At 35.1% G+C, this 27,218-nt stretch overlaps 1 protein-coding gene across 18 annotated transcripts in view; it reads left to right on the top strand.

The window, feature by feature from the left end:
- The window catches only part of CFAP20DC (CFAP20 domain containing), a 271,882-nt gene that overhangs the window by 168,086 nt on the left and 76,578 nt on the right, over positions 1–27,218 (top strand). For 4 of the 18 annotated variants that reach the window (XM_007192357.2, XM_007192356.2, XM_007192358.3 and 1 more), the window contains 6 exons: positions 1,076–1,212; positions 1,884–2,046; positions 3,658–3,774; positions 4,930–5,052; positions 7,420–7,754; positions 19,568–19,945. In XM_007192357.2, coding sequence (XP_007192419.2) covers positions 1,076–1,212; positions 1,884–2,046; positions 3,658–3,774; positions 4,930–5,052; positions 7,420–7,754; positions 19,568–19,945 — 1,253 coding nt within the window. Of the gene's footprint in view, positions 1–1,075; positions 1,213–1,883; positions 2,047–3,371; positions 3,555–3,657; positions 3,775–4,929; positions 5,053–7,419; positions 7,755–19,567; positions 19,946–27,218 lie in introns of those variants that run through there. The other 14 variants (XM_028169129.2, XM_057555129.1, XM_007192361.2 and 11 more) reach the window with 13 other exon arrangements.

Consider the following 27,218-nt stretch of genomic DNA (forward strand, 5'->3'; position numbering starts at 1 on the left):
TCCTCCGCTGGATCTTTTGCATCTTGTCAAGAGATGAGGGAAGAGAGAGCATGGGGATTATGCAGGAAGTTTTAGGAGCAGGAGATGGTTTACACATCTCACATTCCACTTCTCACGTTCCATTAACCAGAACTCAGTTACATGACCCATATAACTGCAAGGAAGGCTCGGAAATGTAATTTAGCTGTGTGCCCAGAAGGAAAAGGCAGCAGGGTTTGGTGAGCACACCTTCCTTATCCTGGAGGTGATACCAGTTTGCTCTCTTTCTCCCCAAAACCTTCAGTGATTCCCTGTTGCCTACTGAATTTAGAACAGGCTCTTAGCATTTTAATGCTCTTTTCGCTCTGACCCGAGCCTATCCTTCCAGCTAAACTGGTGATTTCATTATTCCCCAAGCATACCCTACCCTTTCACTCTTCCATACCTTTATTCAGGCACTTTCTTCTGCCTTGGGCACCCTACATCTCTTATTCTTGAAATCTTATCAGTCATTCAAGATCCATTCAAGAAGTCACTCTTCATTCCCACTGGTCTGCCTTATGTTGTAGTTACCTGTTTACTTGTACTATCACCTCCCTCCAGACTCCCTGAGGGCAAGCAATGTGTCTTATCCATTTTGCATCACTGGCAACCTCTAGGAAGTGCCTGGGAGTGCTCAATGAAATATTTGTTCAGTTGAGTTAGTTTTATTTAAACGATTTCCTTAAAGAGAAAATGCAATGTATTTTTCAGTAGCTTTCTTTTCTTTTTTTCTCTTTTTCTATGAGGAAAAACATTTGTGGTAGTGGTTCTCAGATGATACTGAGCACAAGAACCACTTGGGAGTTAATCTTAACCACTTGTTAAGATTATAGATTTCTGTTGCCCCCCCCCACAAGATTCTAATTCTATAGATCTGATAGATCTGATGTTGGACCCCAGTATCTGCATTTTTATAAGTGCCCTGGGAGCGTGGGAGGGTTAAAGTGGGGGAGGATTCACATCATATGACCCCTAGATTGTACTTTCAGAAATATTGCAACATGGTGTGTGTCATTATGCCCATTAATGGACTACTATTCCCTTCCTTTAACAGATCAGTTCATTAACAGAGGAACAGGTAGCATGCGGAGCGGTAAAAATCAAGATGTTTGTCATATTGCCTTTGGATCCAAAGTTCTTGGACCACCTCCACTCTCTGGCAGAAGAAATAACATGAGGATGTTCAGTGAGGTAGGAGCAAGGTTTGAACAGCTTATCTAAGCATGGATGGCATGGGAAGGGAAGCGTTTTTTCCCAATGCAGAGGGGAAAAAAAGAGGGAGAGAGACTACATGCCAAAAGCAGAGGGCTTGAATAAATTTGGAACAAATTCTGGATTTTAAAAGACCTCAAAACTGTTTTCTTTTCATCATGTCAAAGCAATTAACATTTTTGAGCATTCTTTTCATTAAATATGTGCACAAAACTTAAAGGCAAATATATGTGAGCACATTTTGTGGTCTCCTTCAAAAAGGAGTTGGATCATCACCAGACACCTTATAATGAACAGATTCTCAAATGTTATATCTTTATTTTTAATTTCCTCTGAATTTCTGACATACACGGTGATTTTCATTTCAACTCCTACCTACTAAAGATGGAGTGTAGCAAATGAGCACATTTTAATTTATGTGTCTATGAGATTTGGTTGTCTTCTGTTTTACCTTACATTATATTTATCTCCTATTTCTTCCTAATTTTCTACCATAATTTCCCTCTCCAACAACCTTTTAATCTTCTCATTTCCTCTGGTTCTTTTTTACCTCACTATTTGTCCAGCTATTATTTCTTCTATGTAGATTCTACAAGAAATAAATGCAATTCCTATATTTTAAAATATAGATTAATTCCTTTTCCTTATAGACAGTAAGATCTGTTGGGTCCAAAAATAACCAATCGTGCCAGCAGTCTACAGTAGAGAAGTGTGTTAACAGGGCAGAAATGTCAACCTTGCTGTTATCTGAGTCTGAGGCACAAGGAGATAAAGAAAATATTGGCCACATAAAGCAGACTGTACCTATTCATGGTAAGAATCATGCATAAAGATTGATAGCTAGTGAAAATAGTGAGAAATGTTAAGATAAATCCATAGTTATATTCTTGACTAGATCTTAGGTCCAGAGAATTATCATTTAAAAATGAAAATGGTGGTGGATATTGAAATATGTTTAGAATTCTTATACCATATATTATCTTCTGGAACCTGTCATTCTGTTTATTCTGTTATTTTACATTGCTGTAGTACCCTGTATTTTTACTTTCTGATAACAGTGAGAAAATAGTATCCTATTATCCTATTATTGCTATGTCTTGGAGACCACACGTACATTTTAAGTGTTCTTAGTTTTACCTTTTAATTAATCTCTTCCATTTGTAAAGTGCTCTTTATTTTCTCTCATTGGTACAAAAACAACCCTGTTGGTGAAGAAAACTTTTATCCCGTTTTATAGATTGAGAATTCAGGGCTAAGAGAGTAAGTGATTTGCAATTTGTAATCACTGGAAAGAATTGAGACCAGAACCCAAGGCTTACCACTCCCTGTCAGTTTGTCCACTTTAACTGGTCTGGCTTTTGTGAACATTGAAAAAGGGAGGCATTTGTGTTCATTTTATTTGATTTAGAAATTAACGATCACTGTTAGAGACTCTGTCTCCCATGGAGTATAAAACTGAGATAAGGAAATAAATAACATAGATATTCAGTCCCAGTTTTACCACTGTCTGTGAGACCTTGATCAAGTTTCTTAAACCCTACGAGCCTCAGTTTCCTCATCTGTAAATGGGGATACAATGACTACTAGCACTAGTAGTAGTAAGAAATAACAGCTGCCTCAAAGGGTCAGTATGAGGATTCAGTGAGAACAGTCAGTCAAGCACATAATATTGTGCCAAGAATTTAAATGTTCAGAAAATATCAAATGCTGCTATGAATATTATTATTATTATTGTTACAGAATTAAATTACACTTAAGAATTCTTCAAGATTGATCTCAGTTCTGCAGGGTTCTTTTGGAAACTACCCTCTAAGCTCTTGTTAAATCAAACTTAAATCTGTTAAAGGAAAAAATAATTTTTCTGTATTGGCTGTCAATTTCATTTTAAAATATTTTTTAATATAGCATGTTGCAAGATTAACATTAATTACTTGTAGCTCTCTATATGGTTATATTACATGAATAAAATGTATTAGTAGTTTGTTTTTTCTTTAACACCTTTATTAGAGTATAATTGCTTTACAATGGTGTGTTAGTTTCTGCTTTATAACAAAGAGAATCAGCTATACATATACATATATCCCCATATCTCCTCCCTCTTGCGTCTCCCTCCCACCCTCCCTATCCCACCCCTCTAGGTGGTCACAAAGCACCGAGCTGATCTCCCTGTGCTATGCGGCTGCTTCCCACTAGCTCTCTATTTTACATTTGTTAATGAAAGTCTGATACAATTCTAATATTGGAATAGAAATAAACACCTATTTCCTATAAAGGAATAAGTTGTGTTTTTTATACAGCTTTACATTTTGTCAAAATGATACATGAACATTCTCATTACAGCTGTAATTATATTTACTGAGTTATTTCAAACTATATAGTACTTTCTGTTTTGGCTTTTTGTTCTTTAATATGAAAATGTACCAGCCAATCTGCATATTATGCATCCACATCCCCCTCAAGAACCATCAGCCGATAAGAATAATAACAGGAGAAGATTACAGTTAAAAAGAACCAGCAGAGAAAGGACAGAGACACCCAGCGGTATGGTACTAATTCAATACTATCTTATATCTGTATATTATTCAGAGCAATGGAATCTCTCTCTGCAGGTTGTAAATTTCAAGGGATTATGAACCAATTCATTTAAAATATAAATATCTGTTCTACAAGGATTATGGAAATCAGATTTTTTACAAAAGAATTGCTCTAGAGCCCTAACAGAGATTTGTTGGATTAAATAGACAGTACCACAAAAATAAAGGACTTCCTACTTCTACTCTCAAAGGCTGAATAAGCTTAAATTACTGATTTTTTTAAATGGCCCAAATTTGTTAGAAGTTCCTGCCTGCAGACTTCACTAAAATTGAACTTAACTCATCATTTTTCATTTTTCATTTATCTCTCCTCTTTTTAAATTGGGCCCTTTTTAGATTGTTTTTTACATTTGCTGTCTCTCCTTTTGGACTCCTTGCCATCTACTGTAATGTAGGTTAAAGTTTCAACTCTTTGTAACCAGTAAAGCATTAGATAAATATAGTTGGCTATTATAGTTATTGCTTAAAATATTAGATTTGAGGCATGTATGTATAGATTTGTATACACATGCATTAGTCTATCCTGAATCAAGCCCAGAATGTATCATGTACACATCTGTTAGCATAATTTCTCAAAAATGTAGATTTCTTGGGTAGGCCAAAATTCTGCTTGCTAGGTTTCATGTTATTATTATAAAATAGTAGATAGAAAAATTACTTCTGCAATAATGCCTGTATCCATTTTTCTTAAGGTGCTGAAGGAAAGAGCTTCATTTAAAAGAGTTGAGTTCAGTAAAAATTGTAATTTAAAGAAAACACACTCCATTTTATATGGAACCAAAGTAAAAAATATAGGACCTTTTAAAAATTATATGGGTTTTGGAATTCCTTTTATTGCATATTGTAAAACTTAAATTTAAAATGTCCCCATGCAAATATCAAGGAATTTTAAGGTGAACCTCTACAAAAATACAGCTGAGTTCATCTTAAAATACTCTCCTGAAAAAGAAAAAAACTGCATATAATCTGTATTGTCACCTCTAACTTGCTTTTCAATAATCAAATAGAAAAGTATACCACAGTACCATTCTTCAAAAATTAATGTATATATATATATATATCAAAAGAAGTAATATAGAGGAAAATATTTATTCCAATAAAGGCAATTCTTCAGGAAATAACAGAAATGAACATAAAGCAACAACTGTCCTCACCACTGTGTCCCAACAGAGAACAGAGACATTGAACCTCAGCTGTCCAGCACCCCAGTCTCCTGATCAAGCAGGTTAGCATCTTTATTATACCATAATTGCTAACGATTAATAAAATATAAATATGTTAAATATTTCAAACCCAGTCATTTTGAAAAGTCATGATGCAGTCACTTGCTAAAATATATCATTTTTTTCAATCTCTTTTTAACCCCAATTTTATGTCAGACTTTAATGGATGAAGGAGTATTTTTATTTTCAAGTTTTAATGCACAAGCGGTCCTGTTCAGAATGAAAGTTTAAAACTTTGAGGTTTTCACATAACATTGTCACCCTCCCCAAAGATTATCTATTGTTGCACTTCTCCAATCCTCTTTATAATGGAGACGGTTGGAGTGTAGAGCATTGAACCCATCAACATATCTTGCCTAGCAGGTGTGTGGTACTTTTACAAAAGCAAATTGTTTTTGAGCTAGGGAAAAAGGAAAATAAATGGAAATTGTTTGTAGGTTGTCAGTCTTATTTATGCAGTGTTGAAACCTTCATTAAAATGTTAGGCGCAATTAGTGTCTCTAGCATAAATCTGACTGTGTAGAAAAACTAATTAGATGTTTAGGTGATCATTCTTGCATTTATCTTGTTTGCTGCAATATTGTGATTACACAGTAATTTACATATTTTCCTAAGAAAACACACCAAATTATTCATTACAATTGATATGGAAATACTTGAGGTAAAACTACAAATTCCAAAAAAGCATGTGGTAGTGAGATAATTAGAGTTCTTTTGGTGTAAGAACACTTCTTTTACTTTGACTTTTTGACAGTTAATGATATGTTTGGTGCTAGGTCATACAAGTTGTTTAACTGCATAATGAAGATTCCCAGGATCTTTTCCTCCTATTTTCTTTACGTATCCTTGTACGTAATGCAACACATTGGTTTTTGTAATCGTATTCAAGGTTTACTAAAGCACCTACTGTGTTTACAAAGCACCTACTAGGTGCTTAGCACCAGGCAAAAGTTTGCTGTCCGAAAGAGGACAACCCAGTGAATCTATTCATTTCACCTGCCCACAGCTAACACTGACTCAGGACCCTCCACATTTTCTGTGAATGTGGTCAGATTGGGTATTGATATATTCAACCTGTTATTGACCATTTACCTACAGAAAATATGAAAGCCTTGTCCCTAATAGATTTTCCCTAATAAATGTGTATTTATTGCCCTTTTTATAGGCAAGTTATGTTATATAATCATAGTCTTAGGTTAAGAAATAGGTGAATACAGTTGAGAAGAATACAATTTTATTTGTGCCACCAATATAATTTTTATTAAAGGTCTTTTTGTTTGCTTTCTGCTTTTGCTTTTGTAGTGTTAGCTTTAAAGTTTCAAGTGAGCAAATCTTAGCTCTTGGTTACTCTTCTTGCCATGATAAATATCACATAATTCAAGAGTCAGGAGTAAAATTACCACGTCTACCTTGTGGTTCTGCAGAACACAAATTCTTGTAAGATTTTTGCCATTGACACAATGCAGCAAAAAATAAATTTCAAAAAAAAAAAAAAGACTAAGTTGAGAAAATGCTCAACTTTTCCTGCTGTCATTCTAAAGAAGAAAGTAAACCTGCTTTTAATAATGTTTATTATAGAGATTTGTTTTTTCCAGGTCATAGAATTATAAAGTCTATTTCAATGTTGAATAAAGATTAAAATTTTTTAAAGTTTTGATAAAAATGTATCTCAGTTGTAGTATATAGTACTTTTAAAGAAAACAATGTGCAAAAAGATTTTCATATCAAAACATTCTCTCCTAAAATTGAATTAAAATTAAACATAAAGGTCCTTTTCACCAGCAGAATTCACCAGTCACATTAACAAATATTTCTGTGGATTTGCTATTGACAACTCTAGTCAGTTTAATCTATGAATTGTCCTGTACCGATGAGTAGAATGGAGAGGGAAAGACTGTCAGCCTTTTCATGGTTTTCCTCTCCTCCATGTTTTATAATCTGAACAAGGCCCAGATACTTTGTTTAAAGAGCTTGTTAAGTACTCTGTCCCCCTGAAATTAAAAGAAATTAGTAACTCAAACCCTTTTAAATTTGGAAGATTTTCCCCCTCTGAAATACCAAATTAATGAGGCTGTGCTATAAAGAACTTGCTGCAAGACAGGTGATAATTATTTCAGACTTACAAATTTCCTGACCAGTGTTTCAACTCAGATGGAGAGGAAGTACAAATGAGTTGCCCGTATCTATAAGCACTATCTGTGGGTTAAATGTTTAGCAGGTTACAAGATGGTGGATAAATTGCCTTCCTTGGCTTTTGCATTATTTGATAAATCTCTGTTTCAGCAACAAGGAATGTTAACCTAACTACCTGCCTGAAATAACACTTATGGAACACTGCTCTAATTTTTGTCATCTTTTGCAAATGTCAGATGAGTGGATATTTCCTGAAAATGATGACCACATCCCCCATTTGGCCTCCAGCACGCAGTCTCTACTTCTGGATGAAAACTCCTGCAACACCTCACACCTGTGGCTAGAAGCCAGCAAGAAAAATGAACATGACCAACAGACAGAGGAAACCCAGGTTGTTCCAAAGGATATTTTCACTTTTTCATCAAGACCACGATCAGCACCTCATGGAAAGACTCAGAATATGTCCCCAGAGGGGTGCCCATTTATTTTGGATCTAAAAGAGGATACCAGTGTAACAAGGAGAGACACCCAATTGGAGGATGATTTTTATGGTGGTGACAGCACCGAAGAGGTACATTGCTTGATGAGTGAAATAGTTCTAAAGCACAGTTCTATTGTCTCCAACTAAGCACTGAAACTAGTTGAAATGAAAGAGGGGAAGTCAACTGCTATTTATAAAAATGCAACAGATTGCAATGTTAGTCAACAGTTGCCTCAGGTTGTTATGGTAACTCTAAATTGCTGCCTTTTTTATTAACAGTCAGCCATTTTCATTTTTAATTATGGAAACCAGTTTTTGGTTTGATTTTCTTTTTTCATTTTAATCTTTGCCTCACAGAGTGAGAAATAATATGCAGTTTAGTTATATGATAGCATGTCCAGTAAAATATTGAGAACACATTGTTCTAGATCTCTGGGGAAATTGTGTTGCAGTTGCTAAGCATTCTGAATTGACACTTTTCTGGCTTCCTAACTCCCCTGCCATCTTTTCACCTTAGACCTATTAGGACTCATTATTTTCCATATGGTCCCAGAATTTCAAGAGTTGTGCCAATTAAAGTTTAGGTAATGAATCATGGGTTAGTGCTGGGGCTTGCCTTACAGGAGGTTTTCTGTTTGCAATTATTTAGAACACAACTATATCTCATAAATCAGTAAATTCATAAAAAGTTTTTTAATAACTAATTAAATATCAAACTGAATATAGTTCTGAAACATTTGTTTAAAACTTAATATAACTCTTTTTCCCCATATGAAATGAATTTATTTGTGAAATTTCTTTAGCATTGTTCTTTAATAATAGGCATTTATATTTTCTAGAAAAAATAATTATCTTAAAAGCAGATTATAGTCAAGTTATGGTTTAGTGAAATTATACAAATCATTTATATGTAGAAATTATAGAAATAATCAGAAAAACTTTTTTTGTATGCTTACAAAACTTTTTTGTAACAACTATATCTGATTAAGAATACCCCTTTCAACAGTGGGATATAGATTAAGTCCAGAGCGCCTACCTTCAGAGCCAGTTGAGAATATGGTGAGATTGTTTAGGCAGTAATTATGGTTTTTTGGAACTTTTAATGAGTTTCTGTAGCAAAGTGCATGGTGAAATCCTTTTTTATAACCTCCTTACTTCTGAGTGTGATGAAACTATTAGTCATACCAAACATAAACCTACTACAAACCCCTTTATGCATAAATGCATAAACAGTACATTTTAAATGTGCTGTGAACAACTTTATCCCTTTCACCCTACATAAAATTAAGCTATAAAACTATAAAATGAACATTAGTCTTCAGTATCTAGTATTGCCCCCATCCCAACTGTCAGTTCTTATACAGTATTAATTGGCTAATCTGATAAATCATACCATTTTGTTAATGGGGTAGGCCCATCCCCTTCCCATGTGCACAGCTTACCTAACTCAAAAGAATTACTGTGATGGGGGCAATGTCATGGCAAGTAGGAAATAATAGTTCTCTGGAAAACTTTGAGGGAAGTATTATGTGGAAACAGCCCTTTAAATAACACCCCATGAGGAACTTACCTCTCCACCTATATGAAGGAAAAGCCTTGAGAAGAAGCAATAGAGCTATATGGGAAAATGAAGAATACTAGTTCTGAATATTCTAATTTCCTATCACTTTATGTGCTTTCTTTTGCTACTAGCTACTCTACTTCTGACACCCTTCAACATTTATTGTGCAGACATGTACTTGTTACCAACTACATGAAATTGAAAATTAATTTATCATGCATTTTCAAAGCTCTGATTGGCATAGCTCTCTGGTCACCCCTGTGCCAAGACCATCAGAATATGGCTTGAGTCTGTAGTGGGACGATATCATTGCTAACACCTGCCCTGGCCCACCTTTAGTCAGAGCCTACTAAGAGTGGCAGCCAGAGAGAGGGGCAGAAGCCTTGCCATGTTATGCAAGCTTTGAGGTTTGCTGTTAGAGGCAATAACAAGATACAAACTAAAATACAGATGACTAACAAAAGTGCTAGGCTATATTTAAACAAGTTCTAGAATTTGTAATGATCCCTTTTTTACCAAATTGGTTTTTTGGGAGCTTTTTGTAAATTCTTTTTCTGTAGGATTATTTCTCCCATTTATTATATAAGTCAAAGGGAAATTAGATTACATATTTTATTTTATTTATTTTTTAAGAATAAGTTTTAATTTAATTTGTCAAAATTACAAAACACTTCCTTTGTTTTGCTCTCAAAATACAGTGAATCTGTCTTCATGTTCTGGATGCTTAGTTTTTTGTTTTTGGGGTGTGTATTTGTTAATTTTTTTTTTTTTTGAAGTATAATTGCTTTACAATGTTGTGTTAGTTTCTGCTATACAATGAAGTGCATCAGCTATATGTATACATATATCCCCTCACTCTTGGGCCTCCCTCCCACCCCCCGCATCCCACCCATCTACAGATTACATATCTTAAATGTTTACTTACATATAGTCTTTGAAGAAAAATCAGTTGATTTAGGCATTCTTACTATTGTTGCATTATTTTATTTATTTATTTATTTTTAAACTTGCCTTTCTTTTCTTTTCTTTTCTTTTAATTAATTAATTAATTTTGGCTGCACCAGGTCTTAGTTGCAGCACTCAGGATCTTCGTTGCCGTGTGCAGGATCTTTTTTTAGTTGTGCCATGCGAACTCTTAGTTGCAGCATGCATGTGGGATCTAGTTCCCCGACTAGGGATCGAACCCGGGCCCCCTGCATTGGGAGCTTGGAGTCTTACCCACTGGAGCACATGGGAAGTCCCTAGCTGCATTATTGTAGACTGTTATATCGTTAGAGTAACACTATTATATCTAAGGAAAACAATGTCATACTATAAATAATGGTGGACAAATGAGTAATAATTGCATTACTTATTATGCTTGAAGTTTATAACTTGTAGTTAAAAGACTTTATTTGGTGTTAGACCATTTGAATATTTTTAAAGGGAAATTAGATGTATTCAGAAGCTAAAAACTAGGCACAATCATGGTATTATGATAGAGAAAAAATACACATATGACAGTAAAGACTAATTAAAATAAGCTTTCAGTGATTCTTTGTAGTTTAAGTCCCTAATAATCAGTTCACATTTGAGATCTTCATCAGTGTGAGAGCCTTAAAAGTATGATTTTTTTTTTTTTTGCATAGTCTCATCTTAGTCTTGGCTTTACTATATATTTTATTCCCTAGGCAGACATATATACTAATTTTCCTGATACTCAATTAATTTTGAATTTGTACTTCTTATCTGAAAAGCACGCTATGGAAATATATCTTGTGGTGAGTTATAAAATCAAGACTACCACGTAAAATGAATTATCTAGGAAAGCTGTTAAAACAGAGTACCTTTCATACAATTGCAGCTTCTGAAAGAAAAAAAGAAAAAAGCATGTTACTATTATCATCTCTGTTTTGTATTTTATGCCATTATTCCCAACATGGCTTTGGGTATATGTACCTGGTTGGTGATTTGAAATAGTTAGCTTTATATTAGTATTTTATTACTTCTCTAATTCAATTTTTTATCTAGAAATATAGTCATTTTCTTTCTTTCTTTTTTTTTTTTTTTGTTGTTGTTTTGTAGGTTTTGGCCCTACAGCCAAATAAAGATTTTTCTGTGGAAGCATAATGCCATCTAATTACCATGTCATGTCAGTGTGGTTGGTTGTAATTTGGACGTAGAAATGTAGAAATATTGATAGAAATTATTGTGAGCTCTATGAATCAATATGCTGAATTTGGACCTAACAAAAGTAGGACACTTAATAATAGCTAGTGCCATTAGGACTTAATAATAATAGGACACTTAATAATAGTTGGTGCCATTACGCAAAGCATTATATATGCGTACAGGGGAATTAGTTACTACTCGTGACACCATTTTATAGATGAACAGAGTAAGGGCCAGAAGAGTGAAATAGCTTGTTCAAGGTCGTGTGGCCGAGCAAGATGAACCTGGAATTGAGCTTGGGCACATTTCCTTAACTCTCTTTTTTTTTTTTTTTTGAATTTTATTTTATGTGTTTCTTTATACAGCAGGTTCTTATTAGTTATCCATTTTATACATATGAGTGTATACATGTCAATACCAATCTCCCAATTCATCACACCACCACCACCACCACCACCACTTTCCCCCCTTGGTGTCCATACGTTTGTTCTCTGCATCTGTGTCTCAATTTCTGCCCTGCAAACTGGTTCATCTGTACCATTTTTCTAGGTCCCACATATATGCATTAATATATATTTGTTTTTCTCTTTCTGACTTGCTTCACTCTGTATGACAGTCTCTAGATCCATCCACGTCTCTACAAATGACCCAATTTCGTTCCTCTTTATGGCTGAGTAATATTCCATTGTATATATGTACCATATCATCTTTATCTGTTCATCTGTCGATGGGCATTTAGGTTGCTTCCATGTCCTGGCTATTGTAAATAGTGCTGCAGTGAACATTGGGGTGCATGTGTCTTTTTGAATTATGGATTTCTCAGGGTATATGCCCAGTAGTGGGATTGCTGGATCATATGGTAATTCTATTTTTAGTTTTTTAAGGAACCTCCATACTGTTCTCCATAGTGGCTGTATCAATTTACATTCCCACCAGCAGTTCAAGAGGGTTCCCTTTTCTCCACACCCTCTCCAGCATTTGTTGTTTGTAGATTTTCTAATGATACCTATTCTAACTGGTGTGAGGTGATACCTCATTGTAGTTCTGATTTGCATTTCTCTAATAATTAGTGATGTTGAGCAGCTTCTCATGTGCTTCTTGGCCATCTGTATGTCTTCTTTGGAGAAATGTCTATTTAGGTCTCCTGCCCATTTTTGCATTGGGTTGTTTGTTTTTTTGATATTGAGCTGCCTGAGCTGTTTATATATTTTGGAGATTAATCCTTTGTCTGTTGATTCATGTGCAAATATTTTCTCCCATTCTGAGGGTTGTCTTTTCATCTTGTTTGTAGTTTCCTTTACTGTGCAAAAACTTTTACGTTTCATTAGGTCCCATTTGTTTATATTTGTTTTTATTTCCATTATTCTAGGAGGTGGATCAAAAAACATCTTGCTGTGATTTATGTCAAAGAGTGTTCTTCCTAAGTTTTCCTCTAAGAGTTTTATAGTGTCCGGTCTTACATTTAGGTCTCTAATCCATTTTGAGTTTACTTTTGTGTATGGTGTTAGGGAGTGTTCTATTTTCATTCTTTTACATGTAGCTGTCCAGTTTTCCCAGCACCACTTATTAAAGAGACTGTCTTTTCTCCATTGTATATCCTTGCCTCCTTTGTCATAGATTAGTTGACCATAGGTGCGTGGGTTTATCTCTGGGCTTTCTATCCTGTTCCATTGATCTATATTTCTGTTTTTGTGCCAGTACCATATTGTCTTGATTATTGTGGCTTTGTAGTATAGTCTGAAGTCCGGGAGCCTGAATCCTCTAGCTCCGTTTTTTTCCCTCAAGACTGCTTTGGCTATTCGGGGTCTTTTTTGTCTCCATACAAAATTTTAAGATTTTTTGTTCTAGTTCTGTAAAAAATGCCATTGGTAATTTGATAGGGATTGCATTTCATTTCAGTTATTATATTGTTCATCTCTGTTTGTTCTTTAATTCTTCTAGGTGTTTGTTCTTTAATTCTTCTAGGTCTTTGTTAAACATTTCTTGCATCTTCTCAATCTTTGCCTCCATTCTTTTTCCGAGGTCCTGGATCATCTTCACTATCATTATTCTGAATTCTTTTTCTGGAAGGTTGCCTATCTCCACTTCAATTAGTTGTTTTTCTGGGGTTTTATCTTGTTCCTTCATCTGATAAATAGCCCTCTGCCTTTTCATCTTGTCTATCTTTCTGTGAATGTGGTTTTTGTTCCACAGGCTGCAGGATTGTAGTTCTTGCTTCTGCTGTCTGCCCTCTGGTGGATTCTAGAAATATAGTCATTTTCTCCAAACTCTATCTATGTATCAGATACTAAAGTAGATAGTTGCAAAGCTAGGTAGTTTTTCTTATGTAACAGTCCAGACTAGAACATTTGAGCCAAAAAATTATCCATATTTGGACATGAATTATGTGGACTGACTACTTATAGTGTTCAAATTAGCTAGGAGGCTTCTAGATCTTCTCTTCATCTAACTCTGTTAAGACCTATAAAACAAATTTACAAACAGATTAAAAGGACCATTTTAGTCCTTCCTCTCAGCTTTCCTGGTATTGTTGCTTTCAAGGGTTTTTTTTAGCACTCAGTAGTTAAACTATTTCATTTCATTTTTGTTTTCCACTCACCCCTACATGCTTGCCTAGTAATTCTGAATAACATTCTCACACACATTTACATACATACAATAGAAATGGTATTTACTCCACATGAGGCTAGTTATATTTCTGTGTAGCCTTTAAAAAACTTTACAAGTCAATTTGTTTGAAAAAAATGGAAGAATTCTATTTTGAATGTATTGCTTGCATTTGTATTTCTGTATATCATGAATTACAACATAACATACTCTCTAAACCTACCAGGCAAATTTAATATTTATTTTTATGTGAGTAATTATTTTAGGATGTTCACATCTACATATCTTTATTGTTATCTTTTGAAGCTTTCTTCTTCTCTGAAAAAGTTGGTTCCTGTAACTTGGCCCTTCATTGTTATAGGCAGGAAGAGAAGGTTATAAAACTCTTGTCTGCTTAGAATAATGTCATACAACTTTTGCTTAAAGATCAATATTTGCAGATAAGTATATATTTGGTTATAGATAGGAGTTTTCACAAGAAACCTTTGTTTTATCAGTTAAAGAGCATGAAGTCTAATTTATAAGGAAAGTATGTTTTTGTCTTGAACAATTAAAGGAGTCTCATCATTTTCCCCAAATATTCACATGATGATGTTTACCCATCCAGTACAGTCCTTGTAACTTCTGCTGTGATTTGTCTGTGAGGCATCATTGGCTACAGGTAAAGATGTTTACAAAAGTAATTTGCCCAAGTCCTTGTAATATCCAGCATGCTGCGAATTAGTTACTTGTTAGAAACAGTCACATCTTCCTTTCATTTTATTTGGTATTATTTAACTAGTTTCCTATTAAATTCAAGAGGTAGAAGTTAGAAATACTCCTTGGGGATGGTTGTTAGTGAAAACATTTAAGATACATTTGAATGGTCAATCTTGCTATCATCAAAGAAGAAATGATTTTTTCATTCTGTTATGACTAATATCTTTAGCTATATTTGTGCAAATAATTTTGCTCTTTAGTTGACAGCCGAAGTATATACCTGTATCGTCTCTATTGTCCGCTAGTGCTGTTGTTCAACTAAAAGGTCTGTCAGTTCACACATTTAATCACTAAAACGTTGGACAAACGTAAAACTCCTGCTGACTCTATCTCAATTACAAATTCAAAACTGCCATCAAAAGTGTGTGTGGAATATTGCAGATGTGTTTTGTTCAGAACTTTTAAGAATGTTATGTAGATTCTTTTCCTGGTGGACTGAATTAAAAATCAATTGAAATATAAATAAACATGATCATCCACTTTTTACAAAGGCTAAAACAGAGTTCTGTCCTGACTCACTCAACATTAAAGTTGTAATACAAAGAGCCTGGGTCCCGTCTCCAAGTAGGTGGCCCTCCTGAGTCATTAAAATTATCTTTTTAAAATTACAACTCAGCAAGAGCTATTCGTTTTGCACATCCAAAAATTATTGTCCAAGTGCCCATCTGCATGTCCTTTTAAGAAACATACTTCAACAGAGGAAGTGCTGGGTCCTTGGGGAAATCATTCTCATCTTCGGCGTACATATGCTGTGCTACAGTTAATCAGACAAACTCTATTGATGTTCCTGGCACTGGGGCGTGATTGAATATTTAACAAACAAATGTTTCTGAGCCCAGAAGACAAACAGTTCAAGAGATTTGGACTTTTAAAAAATATATATTAAGTTAAATCAAAAACATTTTGTATTTGTTCTTCTGAGAAACAGATGAACAGATGATTGGAATATGAAAACAGCGTAACAAATTCTTTACTACTCTGACAAATTATATTGAATTGCTCTGCAGGTTTTCAGTAGCTAAATGATAAACCAAAGGGGGAAAAGTGGTTATTTTTCAATCAGATTATAGTAAACTTCTTATGCATGTAACAAATGTATATGTTATTTAGTATAAAGTTAATACAGACATGTCAAGCCCACATGTGTTACATATGTGAAAGCAATAAACGTCATCTATACCTATATCATCTATTTTAGTAAGTCAGAAGCATTACTAAAGAAAGGAGGAAGGTTTTGCCAGTGCACCACTACTAGTAAATACTATACTATTTTTTATTCTCCATTTATTTCCTCTCTAAAATAGAAGCTGACACAACTCAAATCAACCTGTTAGTCTCGTATATTGTCTTGCCTTTCCCATTTATCCTAATTCCCCTTTAAAAATCTGGGATAGACCAGAATTAGTGGTTCTGGGGCAGCCAAAATAGGCAAGCCTTTTGTGCTCTGTACAGATTCTCCAGTTATTTGTCTTTTCCATATATTTAAAATAGCATAGAAGCATATTACTGTGGAAATGCAATACTACGAAGAGAATGAATACCTATTAGGGAACACAGCTCAATCTGACCATTTCTTGACCCATCTCCAAACCAGGGTATATCTTAGGAAAATGGGAGGTAAATGTCCCTGTACATACTCATGAATAGTTCTGTGTATATAATCACTGCTCATGCCAAGCAAAAAGAAATACACCTGAGTAAACTTACAGAAGGAAGAAAAGTGCTCTGATCCACTTACAGGTGGAAAAAATACACTTCTTATCAAATGTATTGATTTTTAAAGTTTTTTTTTAAATGATCTAGCAAACATCAGACTGTCCATGCATTCTTCTAAATCCTCATAATAGTACATCTGAAACTTTTAAATGAAATTTACTGCCTTCTACCTTATGAAATTATTACTTTTGTAGGTATCTCTCTCTCTGCTATTAGACTTTATGCCTCTCGAGGGCAGTGTCCTTTTTCTTCTTACCTGTGTATCTTATATAGTCCCTAGAAAATGCCTTACACATAGTAGGAGCTTAATAACTGTTTATTGAACTAATGTTTATTGCAAAAGCTCCTAATTTCTACTTATGTCATATACAAAATGGAATCCCAGAGTGATCCAGAGATTCTGGTCCAAAGAGTTATAATTATACCTTTTCCCCTTAGCCAGCCTGTTTTTAAGGACAATCTGTTTTAAATCCACCGTACATGTGCCTTATTTTTTACTGTGAAAATATGATGGAAACGAATAAGTAGAGGGTATTCTGGTCACAGAAATCCCATTGTCAATTGCATATAACAATTATAGGAAATTAAACTGGAATTTTTTTTTTTAAGTTGGAGAAGATATAACACTGTCTAGCAACCAGACTGAATTTTAAAAATCTATCCTAGTTCCACCAGTACCTTCTTAAAACCAAGGCCTGGAAGATGTTTGTTCTGTTTTCTTTTTACCTTTCTTTAGAAAATTGGCTAAGCTTTTATTCTCTTTTTGTCTCTGTGAAACAAAAATTGCAAGAGTCACCACTCCATTACCTAGTAATTCAGAACACTAGGCATTTTTCAGGTCTCTTGCACTCTTTCCAGTTTTCTGCCTGAAGGCAGAGTTCTTCAGTCATGTGAACATCCTCAGGGTTCCCAGGATGTGGTGAAGGACAAGCTCACTCAGTAAATGTACAGCAAAGAGAGAGTTGCTCAGTGCCTGCAGCTCAGGCCTCGTGGTACTGTCACAAGGGTGGAAATATTCTTACCTCTCTTATTTTTCCACTTGGGACATAAACTAAGGTCCCATGGATTGACACCCAATCACCATCTTTTCTTTCCCCTATCTGGGACTCTGAATAATAAATTTCTCCATCATTTATAAATAAATATACGTATCAGAAGATCAAGCCAGCATAGACAAAGAAAATAAGGCCCAGAATGAATACCAAGAAGAAATGTTTGTAAAAGATCCTTAGACACTCTGCAATTCTTTCTTTACTACAGATAAGCAAGCTATTTCTTAGGAGAGGTTCTTACACCCAAGTGTACCTTTCTTGAGACCACAGTTGTCTGATAATCCCAACCGCTTTCCATAAGAAAGGAAAATCGTAACATGACTAGGGTTAAGGATTGCAGACTCCGTGTAAAAGCTTTCCAGAGTCACTAAGTACAACATACTCTGCCTTCTACAGAACTCTCAAATCAGTCCAGCCTCCATCATCACCACCACTGAATTAACGCAAGTCACCTCAGCATTTCTAATCATTCCAATTTCATAGTCTCCTAATTGGCCTCCCTTACTACTATCTCCACAGACACTTCAGACACACCACAAACAATATCCACACGAACTCATTCCCATACCTTCTATTCTGTGCCATCATGACATTCTTCTCCTCCATCAAATCACTCAGTGACCCCTTGTTGTCTTTGGGATAAAGTCCCTGGGTGGCAGGGGTTAACTTCTGGCCTACCATTATATTCCTAGCATCTGCAGCACATAGAGCAATACGTAGCCTGTGATGAGGAAGAAAGGAAGAGAGGCAGAACAATGACAGATACACAGACAGATAGATCCCTTCTAATTAAAAGGTTTGATAAATTCCTCTCTTGTCTTGTGCCCAACCTAAAGCAGGCTGTCTCACCGATACACATACTTCACTTCTACTGAAATGGAAATTTCACCTTAGATAGTGATCTGTATCTTGAGGTGTATGATGACCAAACATTCAGGAAGAAGCTGAACAGTTCAATCAGTCATTCACATATTTTATTTAAAAATGCCAAATTTGGGGAATAACCAGATGTTTGGTTCTGTATGGCTATAAATGAAAGGATAGTGGAATAGCTTACTGAAACAGAAAGTAAGATAGTACAGTCTCAGACATCAAATAATGTCTTTAAATGTACTCTGCTTTTGTTGATTTTTTTCTGTTCTGTTTGTTTATTATATATTTAAACAGGTAAGACAAGTTAGAAAAACTCATGACAAGTATAAGCAATTATCACACTAGTTTTTTCTTTAAATTTATTGTTTTATAGCAGAAAAAAATCTACCAACTGAAATAACACTGTGTTTCTCTTTTTCCTTATTTACCATCATGGCCATTGATTTTTTTGTTTGTAATTTCTCCTTTCTCAGATTTTAAAAATTAAAATTTTTAGGGATAATTCCAGAACTGTACATTAGTAAAATGTTTCTAGCTTTTATTTTCAGCTTTACAAATAATTATATTTGGTGAGGTTCATGTCTTGTGGAAAAATACTTTCTATAATTGAAATTCTCACGTAAGAAAAATATTTCACAAAACATGCTCTATTATCTATTGCTCTTGAACAGTAAAACTTTCATACAAAAATATAAGGCAAAAATACTTTGATAGGCCAGCTTGTTTTAAAAGTAGCATTTCCCTACATAAATAAGGTAAATTCTGTAAGTTCCAGTTCTTTCTCTTCTCATGGAGTTAGCTTATCAGGAAGCCGAAGTATACAATTCCTAAGTTTTAGGTAACTTCTTATGGATCCTCTTCTTTTTCATACTTTCTTTGGAATGAATATATTTGAGCGACTATTTCCTAAATGTACTCTTGTTACTCAGTGGTAAAAAACATGCTTTACCAAGACCAGAGGCAAACATAGCAGGTCATCTTAGCAAATGATTTATGCCTGTTTGCATTGCTGTTTTTAGTTTATTTTTTTTATTGCAGAATAAAATAGTATATATATATAAAAGTATATGTATGTGTACTTTGCTTTATTCAGAGAATACATGAACTTGTTAAGAACTTGTACTCAGTAACTTATTCACCACAAGTTTCAGCTCAAAATGATTTCACTTTGTTCCTCTGTGTAGGGTAACCACAGTGTCTGGGGTTCAACCGACCCAACGACTAGTCCTCCAAGGTTAACTCAGTTAACATTAGAGAGCGTGCTGGGGAAGACTGCGAGGTGGACAAGTAAAGGATATCTAAAAAATGCCTACACAGAAGCAGGAGCATCAGAAAACCAGAATTCCTTGGCAAAGCAGATAGATAAAAAAGACTTTGAAACGAGTTTGGTGCCTACACCATGCCTTTCTCCCCCTGGAAGAAGGAGTGAATCCTCTCCAAAAATTCCAGGTCCTGTTATCAAAGCAAAGGACCTACCAGCCCATCAAGTGTCATCTTCAATATACAACATCTCCCTACAGGAAATGTCAGGGGAGAAGTTGAAACCGATTCCTGATGTATCTGTAAGTGGTTTCATTCTGGTTTACATGTGTGGGCAATACATCCTGCTGTGTTCTGTTCTGTTCCACTTTGCACACGTTTGCAGCAGTATCTATTTTTCATCATTTGGGTGATCAGTAATGCATTTTCTTTTTTTTTTTAACATCTTTATTGGAGTATAATTGCTTTACAATGGTGTGTTAGTTTCTGCTTTATAACAAAGTGAATCAGCTATACATATACATATATCCCCATATCTCCTCCCTCTTGTGTCTCCCTCCCACCCTCCCTATCCCACCCCTCTAGGTGGTCACAAAGCACCAAGCTGATCTCCCTGTGCTATGCGGCTGCTTCCCACTAGCTATCTATTTTACATTTGGTAGTGTATATATGTCCATGCCAGTCTCTCACTTCGTCCAAGCTTACCCTTCCCCCTCCCTGTGTCCTCACGTCCGTTCTCTACATGTGCATCTTTATTCCTGTCCTGCCCATAGGTTCTTCATAACCTTTTTTTTTTTCTTAGATTCCATATATATGTGTTAGCATGCGGTATTTGTTTTTCTCTTTCTGACTTACTTCACTCTGTATGACAGACTCCAGGTCCATCCACCTCACTACAAATAACTCAATTTCGTATCTTTTTATGGCAGAGTAGTAGTCCATTGTATATATGTGCCACATCTTCTTTATCCATTCATCTGTCAATGGACACTTAGGTTGCTTCCATGTCCTGGCTATTGTAAATAGATCTGCAATGAACATTGTGGTACATGACTCTTTTTGAATTATGGTTTTCTCAGGATATATGCCCAGTAGTGGGATTGCTGGGTCGTATGGTAGTTCTATTTTTAGCTTTTTAAGGAACCTCCATACTGTTCTGCATAGTGGCTGTATCAATTTACATTCCCACCAGCAGTGCAAGAGTAACACTCAGTAATGTATTTTCTTTCCTGTTTAGATGTGTTTTAGCTCAGTAGCAGCAGATGTTAAAGAGTATCTTGCACATCCCAACGATTACAGAATGCCTCATGTTTTTAATGAGAAAGATAATTATCATGATAGTTATTTTTTATTTCCCAGTTACTGCTCATAATTTGAGTTATCACTGCCTGCAAGTTATAAATGAAGATCTTATTTTTGAGCCAAAGGTTTGCCAGTAAAATTGATAGATTTTCAATAACAATCTACATTAGGAGACATAAAAACATCGTTATTCTATTCACTTTCTGGTCTCTTTGCAGCCGTTCCCCAAATAATAAATGATATGAGTGAAGGTTAACAGTAAAGCAGTGTCGTTGAATAAATCCCTAGGCTAGTTTGGTGGCTATATTCATGTCCATCAGATTGATTTTTTTTCCTTCCTGTGTGAGTACTTTTCTTCCTTCAATTCCCCCATAGCTGCCCTTAGAAACTAGAGAACAAATGAGGCTATGCAGAACAAATGACACTTATATTCCTTTTTTTTAAGCATTAAAGCTTTTTTTAATTTGTCATGTCCTAAGTATTCTGTGTGTGTTACAGTGTAAAATTTTGGTTCAATTATGTTCTAAGCGTGTTAGAGTGGATTACCTAGTGCAGATAATAGACACATCATTACCATCAACTAATATTTCTTTATTTTATTTATTTTTTATTCCTTGGGATTTTGATAGGGATTGCATTGAATCTGTAGATTGCTTTAGGTAATATGGACATTTTAATGTCCGTATGTTAATTCTTCCAATTCATGAGCACGGAATATCTTTCCATTTATTTGTGTCTTCAACTTCTTTCAACAATGTCTTATAGTTTGCAGGTCTTTCACCTCCTTGTTTAAATTTATTCCTAGGTATTTTATTCTTTTTGTTGTGATTGTCAGTGGGATTGTTTTCTTAATTTTTCTTTCTTATAGCTCATTGTTAGCATACAGAAATGCAACAGATTTTTTTGTATGTTGATTTTGTACCCTGCAACTATACCGTATTTGTTTATTATTTCTAATGTTTTTTTGGTGGAGTCTTAAGGATTCTCTCCATATAAAATCATGTCGTCTGCAAATAGTGACAGTTTTACTTCTTCCTTTCCAACTGGAATGCCTTTTCTCTCTTTTTATTGCCTAATTTCTCTGGCTAGGACTTCCACAACTGTGTTGAATAAGAGTGGTGAGAGTGTGCATCCTTGCACATCCTTGTCTTTTTCCTGATTTTAGAGGGATAGCTTTCAATTTTTCACCATTGAGTGTGATGTTAGCTGTTAGTTTGTCATATATGACTTGTATTATGTTGAAGTACGTTCTTTCTATACCCATTTTATTGAGAGTTTTTATCAGAAATGGGTGTTGAATCTGGTCAGATGCTTTTTCTGCATCTACTGAGATGATCATATGCTTTTTATCCCTTGTTTTATTAATGTGGTATATCCCATTTATTTACTTGTGAATGTTGAGCCAATTTGCATCCCTGGAATAAGCCCCACTTTATCATGGAATATGATCCTTTTAACGTATTGCTGTATTTGGTTTACTAATATTTTGTTGACGATTTTTGCATCTATGTTCATCAAAGATATTGGTCTGTAATTTTCTTTTGTTGTGTTGAGTTTGCCTGGTTTTGGCATAAGGGTAATGTTGGCCTCGTAAAATGAGTTAGCAATCATTCCTTCCTCTTTAATTTTTTGAAGAGTTTGAAAAGAATAGGTATTAAATCTTCTTTGAATATTTGGTAGAGTTCACCTGTGAAGCCATCTGGTCCTGAACTTTTGTTTTGGCGAGGTTTTTGATTAATGTTTCAATCTTTTTATTAGTGATCAGTCTATTCAGATTTTCTGTTTCTCCATGATTCCGTCATGGAAGGTTGTATGAATCTAAGAGTTTGTCCATTTCTTAGGTTGTCTAATTTGTCGGCATAATATGTCTAATTTGTTGTTCATAATATTCTCTTATAATCCTTTGTGTTTCTGTGGTATCTGTTATTTATCCTCTTTCATTTCTATGTTATTTATCACAGCCTACTGTCTTTTTTTCTTAGTGAGTTTAGCTAAAGGTTTGTCCATTTTGTTTATCTTTTCAAAGAACCAGCTCTTAGTTTGACTGATATTTTCTATTATCTTTTTTTTTTGAATTTTTGAATTGCATTTATTTCTTTTTTTATACAGCAGGTTCTTATTATTCATCAGTTTTATACACATCAGTGTATACATGTCAATCCCAATCCCCCAATTCATCACACCACCATCCCCACCCCCCTGCGGCTTCCCCCCTTTGGTGTCCATACGTTTGTTCTCTACATCTGTGTCTCAACTTCTGCCCTACAAACTGGTTCATCTGTACCATTTTTCTAGATTCCACATACATGTGTTAATATACGATATTTCTTTTTCTCTTTCTGACTTACTTCACTCTGTATGACAGTCTCTAGATCCATCCACGTCTCAACAAATGACCCAATTTCGTTCCTTTTTATGGCTGAGTAATAGTCCATTGTATATATGTACCACATCTTCTTTATCCATTCGTCTGTCAATGGGCATGTAGGTTGCTTCCATGACCTGGCTATTGTAAATAGTGCTGCAATGAACATTGGGTTGCATGTGTCTTTTTGAATTATGGTTTTCTCTGGGTATATGCCCAGTAGTGGGATTGCTGGGTCATATGGTAATTCTATTTTTAGTTTTTTAAGGAACCTCCATACTGTTCTCCATAGTGGCTGTATCAATTTACATTCCCACCAACAGTGCAAGAGGGTTCCCTTTTCTCCACACCCTCTCCAGCATTTGTTGTTTGTAGATTTTCTAATGATGCCCATTCTAACTGGTGTGAGGTGATACCTCATTGTAGTTTTGATTTGCATTTCTCTAATAATTAGTGATGTTGAGCAGCTTCTCATGTGCTTCTTGGCCATCTGTATGTCTTCTTTGGAGAAATGTCTATTTAGGTCTCCTGCCCATTTTTGCATTGGGTCGTTTGTTTCTTTAATATTGAGCTGCATGAGCTGTTTATATATTTTGGAGATTAATCCTTTGTCCGTTGATTCATTTGCAAATATTTTCTCCCATTCTGAGGGCTGTCTTTTTGCCTTGTTTATGGTTTCCTTTGCTGTGAAAACCTTTTAGGTTTCATTAGGTCCCATTTGTTCATTTTTGTTTTTATTTCCATTACTCTAGGAGGTGGATCAAAAAGCATCTTGCTGTGATCTATGGCAAAGAGTGTTCTTCTTATGTTTTCCTCTAAGTTTCATACTGTCCGGTCTTACATTTAGGTCTTGAATCCATTTTGAGTTTGTTTTTGTGTATGGTGTTAGGGAGTGTTCTAATTTCATTCTTTTACATGTAGCTGTCCAGTTTTCCCAGCACCACTTATTGAAGAGACTGTCCTTTCTCCATTGTGTATCCTTGCCTCCTTTGTCATAGTTTAGTTGACCATATGAGCGTGGGTTTATCTCTGGGCTTTCTCTCTTGTTCCATTGATCTAAGTTTCTGCTTTTGTGCCAGTACCATATTGTCTTTATTACTGTAGCTTTGTAGTATAGTCTGAAGTCAGGAGTCTGATTCCTCCCACTCCGTTTTTTTCCCTCAAGACTGCTTTGACTATTCGGGGTCTTTTGTGTCTCCATACAAATTTTAAGATTATTTGTTCTACTTCCGTAAAAAATGCCATTGGTAATTTGATAGGGATTACATTGAATCTGTAGATTGCTTTGGGTAGTATAGTCATTTTCACAATGTTGATTCTTCCAATCCAAGAACATGGTATATCTCTCCATCTGTTGGTATCATCTTTAATTTCTTTCATCAGTGTCTTATAGTTTCCTGCATACAGGTCTTTTGTTTCCCTAGGTAGGTTTATTCCTAGGTATTTTATTCTTTTTGTTGCAATGGTAAATGGGAGTGTTTCCTTAATTTCTCTTTCAGATTTTTCATCATTAGTGTATAGGAATGCAAGAGATTTCTGTGCATTAATTTTGTATCCTGCAACTTTACCAAATTCATTGATTAGCTCTAGTAGTTTTCTGGTGGCATTTTTAGAATTCTCTGTGTATAGTATCATGTCATCTGCAAACAGTGACAGCTTTACTTCTTCTTTTCCAGTTTGGATTCCTTTTATTTCTTTTTCTTCTCTGATTGCTGTGGCTAAAACTTCCAAAACTATGTTGAATAGTAGTGCTGAGAGTGGGCAACCTTGTCTTGTTCCTGATCTTAGTGGAAATGGTTTCAGTTTTTCACCATTGAGGACGATGTTGGCTGTGGGTTTGTCATATATGGCCTTTATTATGTTGAGGAAAGTTCCCTCTATGCCTACTTTCTGGAGGGTTTTTATCATAAAGTGGTGTTGAATTTTGTCAAAAGCTTTCTCTGCATCTATTGAGATGATCATATGGATTTTCTCCTTCAGTTTGTTAATATAGTGTATCACGTTGATTGATTTGCATGTACTGAAGAATCCTTGCATTCCTGGGATAAACCCCACTTGATCGTAATGTATGATCCTTTTAATGTGCTGTTGGATTCTGTTTGCTAGTATTTTGTTGAGGATTTTTGCATCTGTGTTCATCAGTGATATTGAGCTGTAGTTTTCTTTCTTTGTGACATCTTTGTCTGGTTTTGGTATCAGGGTGATGGTGGCCTCGTAGAATGAGTTTGGGAGTGTTCCTCCCTCTGCTATATTTTGGAAGAGTTTGAGAAGGATAGGTGTTAGCTCTTCTCTAAATGTTTGGTAGAATTCGCCTGTGAAGCCATCTTGTCCTGGGCTTTTGTTTGTTGGAAGATTTTTAATCACAGTTTCAATTTCAGTGCTTGTGATTGGTCTGTTCATATTTTCTATTTCTTTCTGGTTCAGTCTCGGAAGGTTGTGCTTTTGTAAGAATTTGTCCATTTCTTCCAGGTTGTCCATTTTATTGGCATAGAGTTGCTTGTAGTAATCTCTCATGATCCTTTGTATTTCTGGAGTGTCAGTTGGTACTTCTCCTTTTTCATTTCTAATTCTATTGATTTGAGTCTTCTCCCTTCTCTTCTTGATGAGTCTGGCTAGTGGTTTATCAATTTTCTTTATCTTCTCAAAGGACCAGCTTTTAGTTTTATTGATCTTTGCTATCATTTCCTTCATTTCTTTTTCATTTATTTCTGACCTGATCTTTATGATTTCTTTCCTTGTGCTAACTTTGGGGGTTTTTTATTCTTCTTTCTCTAATTGCTTTAGGTGTAAGGTTAGGTTGTTTATCTGAGATGTTTCCTGTTTCTTAAGGTAGGCTTGTATAGCTATAAACTTCCCTCTTAGAACTGCGTTTGCTGCATCCCATAGGTTTTGGGTTGTTGTGTTTTCATTATCATTTGTTTCTAGGTATTTTTTGATTTCCTCTTTGATTTCTTCAGTGATCTCTTGGTTATTAAGTAGTGTGTTGTTTAGCCTCCATGTGTTTGTATTTCTTACAGATTTTTTCCTGTAATTGATATCTAGTCTCATAGCATTGTGGTCGGAAAAGATACTTGATACAATTTCAATTTTCTTAAATTTACCAAGGCTTGATTTGTGACCCAAGATATGATCTATCCTGGAGAATGTTCCATGAGCACTTGAGAAGAAAGTGTATTCTGTTGTTTTTGGCTGGAATGTCCTATAAATATCAATTAAGTCCATCTTGTTTAATGTATCATTTAAAGCTTGTGTTTCCTTATTTATTTTCATTTTGGATGATCTGTCCATTGGTGAAAGTGGGGTGTTAAAGTCCCCTACTATGATTATGTTACTGTCGATTTCCCCTTTTATGGCTGTTAGTATTTGCCTTATGAACTGAGGTGCTCCTATATTGGGTGCATAAATATTTACAATTGTCATATCTTCTTCTTGGATTGATCCCTTGATCATTATGTAGTGTCCTTCTTTGTCTCTTGTAATAGTCTTTGTTTTAAAGTCTATTTTGTCTGATATGAGAATTGCTACTCCAGCTTTCTTTTGATTTCCACTTGCATGGAATATCTTTTTCCATCCCCTCACTTTCAGTCTGTATGTGTCCCTAGGTCGGAAGTGGGTCTCTTGTAGACAGCATATATTCGGGTCTTGTTTTTGTTTCCATTCTGCCAGTCTATGTCTTTTGGTTGGAGCATTTAAACCATTTACATTTAAGGTAATTATCAATATGTATGTTCCTATTACCATTTTCTTAATTGTTTTGGGTTTATTATTGTAGGTCTTTTCCTTCTCTTGTGTTTCCTGCCTAGAGAAGTTCCTTTAGCATTTGTTGTAAAACTGGTTTGGTGGTGCTGAATTCTCTTAGCTTTTGCTTGTCTGTAAAGGTTTTAATTTCTCCTTCGAATCTGAATGAG

This window comes from Balaenoptera acutorostrata, chromosome 10, assembly GCF_949987535.1.
Source record: "Balaenoptera acutorostrata chromosome 10, mBalAcu1.1, whole genome shotgun sequence".
Classification (NCBI taxonomy): domain Eukaryota; kingdom Metazoa; phylum Chordata; class Mammalia; order Artiodactyla; family Balaenopteridae; genus Balaenoptera; species Balaenoptera acutorostrata.